Source organism: Parasteatoda tepidariorum, chromosome 7 (genome assembly GCF_043381705.1).
Source record: "Parasteatoda tepidariorum isolate YZ-2023 chromosome 7, CAS_Ptep_4.0, whole genome shotgun sequence".
In the NCBI taxonomy this organism is placed as follows: Eukaryota; Metazoa; Arthropoda; class Arachnida; order Araneae; family Theridiidae; genus Parasteatoda; species Parasteatoda tepidariorum.
In genome coordinates, this window is record NC_092210.1 from 48,944,210 (window position 1) to 48,952,179 (window position 7,970).

Genomic DNA, 7,970 nt, shown 5'->3' on the forward strand with positions numbered 1-7,970 from the left:
TATATATATATATATATATATATATATATATATATATATTAGCCCGTGCTTATTGAAAAAGATGCAGGAAAATACAGAAATCATATAATTTTATTAAAGTAAGGGCCGGAAGCCCACAAATAAGAACATGAAATGCTGGTGGACAGATAGAGAAGAGCCCAATTGACCTTGAAAAGAGGGTTTATCTTTCTGGACAATATATTTAAATATTAATAGGTCTTAATAACGTAGGATTGATCAATTTCTCAAAATACTAAAGACACATCTTCACATATAATAATGATCAAATATGTATTGTCAAAACAGGTCTTATGCACTTGCACCGTTAATAGTTTTACACTAATAACTAAGTTTTTTTTTTTTTAATTTTATGACCGGGAAAAGGCTATTTTTTATAAATTACGAAATTTAAAATCTGTAGTTTATTTATGTGTAATTCAAAAAGTAATATTTTATTAATTAGAAAATGAAAGTTGTTCATGTATAATTATACAGAATGATTTCATGATTATTACTTTTATATAAGTAATATTTTACCAGCATTTAATGTTTTTCAATTGTTACAATTCGAATAAAAGTTAAAATCTTTTTTTTAATTCTAGTTGGTAGATACTAAGTGAAGTTTAGAAAGCATTATAAAATTTTATTGTAATAATTTTTATTCCTAATTTTTATTCCTTTCAAAAGTTCTTACGTTCAGAATTTTTTTTTTTTTCAAAATATTGACACTGTACATTAAACTTGCAACGTTTTTTAAATTCGAAATTTGTTTCCCAATTTGTTGGAATTTCGCTTAAATTGTTTAGGGAAATTTGTTTGGTTAGTAAACAAAGTTTTCTAAATCGCATCACCTTTGATTTCTAAAGAAGCATATTGAATAAAAAATAAATAAATAAAATTTAAAAAAAAAAAACAACGCTGTAACGGGTAAATTAGGAAGCTTTTCTCTCTTAGAGATTCATGCAGAAGAATCAAGTTGCTGTGTTCTTGCGCAAAGTTTTGGTTCATGTTAATCTGTTTTACATGTTATCGATGCAAATTAAGAACATTCTGTGTAAATATATAGCAGAACTAAAGTAATGTACAGGTTATCATATAATAGTTTAGTAAAGCATTGTAATGTCCATCTTGTTTCTTTGCTATCTAACTATTGTTTGAGGCATGAAATAACACTCTGTACAAAGCGTTATTTAGTTTCCTAAATTGCACCTTCTTTGATTTTTAAAGAAGCATATTGTATAAAAAATAAATAAAATATAAACAAAAACGCTCTAACGGGTAAATTAAGAAACTCCGTTGTTATATTAACGAAAGTTATTCAAAATTTTTGAAGAATAAATATCAAAAACAGAAAAAAAGGAAGAAAGACTTTTTTCACCAGTATAAGTATGGTACTATGCGGTTTAATTCCTTTTAAAGAAACACGTAGAAATAAAAAATAAAAAAATATTAAAAAAATATTTTAAATGTTAAAATATCGAGTAACATTTCCGCTTTCTAACAAATTCGATTAAAAAAATGCAACTGCTTTATACATAAAAAAAAATTTTTTATCGTTTGATAATAAATAAATAAAATTCAATATAATCGTTTTGATAATAAAATGATATTTGATAATAAAATTCAATATAATCGTTCGATTAATAAAAACTTCAAAAATATATAACTAAATAAAACAATTATTTCTAAACTAATATATACATAATAAACATATAAAAAATATGTTTGAAAATATAGTTTATAAATCAAATAAAATTTTGATTAATAACATTTCTCATCCATAATTAAATTCATTTTTTATCATATTTTGTATTTGCTCAGTAAATGCATATTAATTAAACGTTTTCTGAAATGCTTTTTTTTGCAACGAAATCTTAGACTAAAGTTAAATTAGCGGTGGTAGAATAATTTGCAGTTACTAAATAAATACGAAGTTTTATGTTTTGCAGTTACTAATTAATCACCTAATTGTAAATGCTTAAATCAAATAAAAATTTCTAGAAAATCTAGAAAATTATTCTTATTATTGTTCTTTTTCGTTGGAGAACGTAGTATTTAAAAAGAAATATAGCTTACACAAATTATTTAAAATATATTTCTACGTAATTTCAAGAAAATAATGTAATATTTTTCTTTTTACCTTTCAGGAGTGATTTTGAATTTAGTGTTATTCTACAGAAAACTTGAGAACTTAGGAACTCTTTCAAATTAATTATAGTGAAAGACAAAGGTCCAGTATACGGATTTTTCTTAAAAATTTAACCATAATTATGATGAGTACATAAAAATTTGCAATGTATCAAAATTATTTGATGAAAAAATGAAATTCTAAAGAGCGGCGTTGCAAACAAAATACCAGATTTCAATATAGTGATTACTTATTTGCATATTTTACCTATTCATCTATTCACAACGTTATATTCATAAATATTCTTGAAACCTTCATTTCTTGTCTGGTTACTCGGAATCGTATGATGTTGTTATGATATGATCGGAACCTTGATTAGAAAACCACTCAAGATATTTTGCGAACCCCAACACGCCTTCTTGTGAGTTGTTTTTCCTTCGCCGTAAATGGCCTGAAGCCAAACGGAGAATTTTCGCGTCATCTGAGTAATTGATCATAACTAATAAAAAAATAAGTACACATAATGTGTCTTCGTTTTTATTCGATATGACGTAAAAGATTCTGAACTTCTCCTTGAAAACATTTTGTAAACGAACATTCATTCATTCACACAGCTGGCGCGTTTGAGGTGAAAATGCTTCTGTCGAAGTTGAAATTGTTTATTAATGTTTCTCACAAATCGCCGCTGCTGCAGGCGTTGGCACCTGTAGCAAACTCTATTAGGAATACCCATGATTCTTTTAAATATGAAGATCTAACTATCACTCTCGCCGAAGGTGATAAATTGAAACCAAAACCAGATTTTAGCTCCCTTAAATTCGGAGCCAATTTCAGTGACCACATGTTGGAGGTAGAGTGGTCAGAATCAGCTGGTTGGGGTAAACCACGAATCCTACCGGTGCACGCATTTCAATTACACCCTTGCTCAAAAGTTCTACACTATGCCCAATCTGTGTTCGAAGGCATGAAGGCATTTAAGTATTCAAATGGAAAAGTCGCTTTGTTCAGACCTGACATGAATATGAATCGTTTTTTGGTCACTTCAGAACGGGCATGTTTACCTGGTTTCAATCGGGAAGAACTTCTAAAATGCATAAAGAAACTAGTGTCCATCGATAAGAGCTGGATACCAAACCGTGAATTGTGTTCTTTATACATCAGACCGAACTTTATCGGAACAGAAGATACGTTAGGTGTTGCCTCTGCGAAAACTGCCTTGCTTTATGTCGTCAGTGGTCCTGTTGGTCCATATTTTACTACTACTATAGAACCGATATCTCTCCTAGCTGATCCCAAACATGTTAGAGCTTGCCCTGGTGGTGTTGGCTGTTACAAAATGGGATCAAATTACGCGCCAACCTTGTATATTCAAAAACTTGCCCAAAAGCAACAAATGGACCAGGTTTTGTGGCTGTATGGACCTGATCATCAAATAACGGAGGCTGGAGCAATGAATGTTTTCTTTGTTTTGAAGGACACGAAAGGAGATCTAGAATTAGTTACCCCTCCTTTAGATGGAACTATTTTGCCTGGAGTAGTACGTCATAGTGTCTTAGACTTGGCAAGGAGCTTGAATGAATTCCGTGTTTCTGAAAGACCAATAAATATGCGTGAAATAATCAGTGCTCAAAAAGAAGGTCGCTTGCTGGAAATGTTTGTGTGTGGTACTGCTTTGGTGGTGTGTCCTGTAAAATTAATTCGATTTAATGGAGAGGATATAAATATTCCGACTATGGAACGAAAAGATGGCTTACATAGTCGTTTCCTGAAAATGATAACTGATATTCAGTACGGAAGAGTAACGTCTGATTGGTCTGTGTCGGTAGATGAGGAGTAAAATGTTTTTGGATAATTATTTATTAAAATTCAAACTATTTTGTTTCCTGTCCATTTTAGCGGCCATTATTTTGAGAAGTTTTAAATATGAAGTATGACTACCTGTCTAAAAAACAGGTGAGTATTATATCATAGTCATTTGGGGTGCTAATGAACTATAGCAAAGAGCCCAGGGCCGCTAAAATTTAGGGCTGCCAAAAAACAATTCATTTTCATTGGTACGATTTAAAATAATTTTTATTTCATTTTTTTTTAATTTTGTATCATGAAATTACATATTTATATTAATATTGTTATACTCATATTTTTATAAGTTGCATATTATAAATCTGTATTTCACATTTGTAATTGTAATCGGCTTTATTTTCTCTTTCAAATTTTTAACGTGATCTTATTGCTAGAGCTTTTAAAATGAAGCTGATACATTTAACTTTGCCCGTGGCAGTTGATACCTCTGTCACGTTCTGGTTAGAACTTTTTTTACAATTGATTTCTTTATAAGTGATTGCTTGGTGTAATGCGTTTGCAACTTTTTTCGGATTTCTTTAACAATTATTAATAATATTTAATTAAATGTATTGATAAACCTTTACTTAAATTGGAATCATTGATTTAAATTTAATTTTTTTTCCTTCAAATAAAGTGCATTTGTAGTACTTTTTTTTAAAAAAAATTATAAATAGCGAGCGTTTTGCTTTACCACATTATTTATCTTAAAATTTATGCTCAATGAGCAAAATATAGAAAAAAATTACAAAATGAAATGAAAAATAAGTTATAAACGCATTTTCTCTTTAGAACTGATTTTATTCACAAATGTTCATGCATTGCATTTATGGAAAAGGCACTTTTTTTAAGAGCTTTCTGTTTTTCAAAGTTAATCATTTTACCATTTATGATTGTCTGTTTCCTACAACCGTCAGTGAAACTTAATATAACAATTTTATAAGTTAAAATTGAAAATTACTGAAAACAATATGATTTTTAGAATTTAGAGAATAGTATAATAATCTTTCCTATTTCTTAAAACTATAGTTTTAAGATTTTCAGCATGTATAGTATTTATAAATAACTCTAAGAACAAAAGACTTTTAAATTTAATTGATGGAATTATTGTATTAACAACTATTTCGTTACATTTTTAACTATATATTAGCTTTCAAACTGCATTCATTAATTATATTCTGTATTCTATTAAAAATATTGCATTTCTTTAAAAAAAAAAATGTCATTTTTTGATATGCAGAGTTTATCATTATACCATTTGGAATTTATGCTCATTTTCTAGTTTCTTTATTTCCTTCGTGTAATGTAGTGGGAAAAAATGTAATAAAGTGAAAACATTACATGATAATTTAATCTAAAAATTTATTAAAAACAATATTTAAAAATTTTTTAGTTACACTTTTAGTTTGTTAGTAGCATGGTATTTAATATTTAGGCAAATTGAATCATCATTACCATTAAATACTAATGTAAATAAGATTCTTTATTATGCTATTGTAATTTTATTAACTGTTTTATTGTCTGGAAATTTTCATTTTAATTGATGATTAATTTTTATTGTTTAAGGGGAAATTCCGTTTTTAATTTTTTCAAAACAATTGATTTAATCAATTATACTAAAATTTGAATATTGAGACATTTTTTTTTTAGTTATGCTTGAAAATTTTATAAGTTTTACCGCTTGAAAAGTTAATATTTTATAACAATTTGATTTACGTCAATCATCACATCATACACAGCTGTAGAATACTTTTCTTTGCACGTTTAATTTTTTTTTATCATGACGGTTCCAGATAATTGAATAACTAATTCAAATTTTCATCGAAGTCTATATTTATCATTTTACTAATTTGATAATAATATAATAATAAAATGATAAGAGAAATTCTTAAAAAAATTCTACTTGCACCAAAATCTAGGATTAAAGCATACGTGCTGTTAAATAAACACATCAGTAGACAATACGGGAAGCTACCTTGTCTGCGAATATAAAAAAAAAAATAAAACACCTATTTGAGATTTCATCGTAAAATTTTACAAAAACTTATTTCAGGCTCATTCGTACTAATAAAAATAGCTCTGTATCTTTCTCATTTCTATGAATTTCAACACTATAGTTTTTAGACAAATTTCTCACTATTGTATAAAAATTTTAAAAAATTATCTTTCAAATATTTTGTAAGGGTAAATCAATATTCATTAATTTATTAATTTTTGTACGACTATAATTTATAATAATTTTTAATATTTAATTTTGTTTCATATTTCGGTAGCTAACTATATTAGTTCATTTTTATCAAATAATTTTATAAAATTAATTTTTATAAATAATTCATTTTGATTATAGTATATATGTTTTAGACATTGATACATTTTAATTTATTTTTAAAAAGCATTTGAATCAATATGTTTGTATTCGTTTAATATCTTATTAAATATTTCATTAATTTTTTTTATTCCATAAATATATTTGTCAATTCTTTTTGTAACAAAATGCTTCAATTATATTTTTAAGGGGTTATACACATTTTTTAATTATAAATTTATATTTATTTCGAAATTCGAATACATTTTAAAATAATGCAAAAAAAAATAATACTTTTTGTGTAATGTCAAACTAATTAGTTGCTAAGAATAATTATCAAATAGATTTTAAAGCATTTAAAATTATAATTAGACAGAGAAAAAAGACTATATTTTATTTAATTTTATTGCACTTTGGAAGGAATCGATACGATTATTTGTTTTTGAAAGCATCTAACTATTTTCCATTATATGTTTTGTTCAACAAATATATTATTTCATTAAATGTCTTGAAATTTTGTTAACAATTGCATTCAAACTGTTTTTGTTTTTTTATAATATGGTTTTAAGCATATTACATTCATCTTGAGGCAATATCATCGGAATGAAAAACACAAACCGGAAGATAAACATTCAACTTTCTAATGCAAAATGAGTATGTATAAGGTAGTAACTTGAGGCACAATGAGTATGATAGGAATTTTCAAATAAGTTGATTACAAAATAAGAATTTATAATAATACTCCAGAAATAGCTTATTGTAAGAAAGTTATCATGAAATCGAAAAATAATTTTCAAAAACGAAAGTTCACTTCTTTATCCACTAACTATAAAAGTTAGAATAAAGAGGATAATGCACTCACAAATACAAAGAAAAAAATAGTTTTTGAGGTTAGTACAAAAGCAAAACTTTTCACATTCGATGTTCCATAAAAATGAGAATAACCGCAATAAATAAAGATAACATAAACGAGTTTACTAAATAAAGACATTAAAAGTGATTTTATTACTTTTATATTGAATTATCTCGAAAAACAAGAAAGCTTACTAAATCAGAAGAAAAAAACTAGAACTAACTTAATGCAATAAACCCATAATTTTTACGATGTAAAAAGCTCAGGATCAAAAGTAATGTCCCCACCCCTGACTGTTGGTGCTTTTTACAGTAAAATCCATTTTTACAGCAAAATTTTGCAGATCAAAAATCTGATGTACATTAATTTTTACAAAAACTTTCACTAAATCACTGCAATTAAATAAATATTACTTTAAAAATTACGTTTTAAAATTATACGGTAAAGAGGATTTTACAGATGCTACACTCAAGGTGTTTACCGTAACTTAATTCGGAATTTTAGTTCACAGATTTGCTGAATTCTAAAAATTAGTTAAAATATTTGATATTGGGAATTGTAAAATGATGACAGTGTTTACTTTTTACTGCTTATTTTATTTATTTTTTCATTAACCTTATATCGGTACGATATCTAATGATATAATTCCAAAAATCTCCCACTTTAAATAATATAATTATATTGACGAATATGTGTACTCTTGTTTGATATCCTTTATTTTATTTTTCTCAAAGCATTTAAATATATGATATTTTAAGACTCAAAACAATCACTTTTAAATTATTATTATTTTTAAAATATTTATGCATAATACTTTCGTTAATAACGCATATAATAGCAAT

The 7,970-nt window shown here is 26.3% G+C and overlaps 1 protein-coding gene across 1 annotated transcript in view; it reads left to right on the forward strand.

Annotated features, from left to right (window-relative positions):
* The window catches only part of LOC107448791 (branched-chain-amino-acid aminotransferase, cytosolic), an 11,749-nt gene extending 4,943 nt beyond the window's left edge, over positions 1–6,806 (forward strand). Inside the window, exon 2 of the mRNA XM_043047386.2 lies at positions 2,148–6,806. Within this exon, the coding sequence (XP_042903320.1) occupies positions 2,763–3,965 (1,203 nt within the window). The 5' untranslated portion in view covers positions 2,148–2,762 and the 3' untranslated portion in view covers positions 3,966–6,806. The remainder of the gene's footprint in view (positions 1–2,147) is intronic.
* Positions 6,807–7,970: the final 1,164 nt, after the last annotated feature.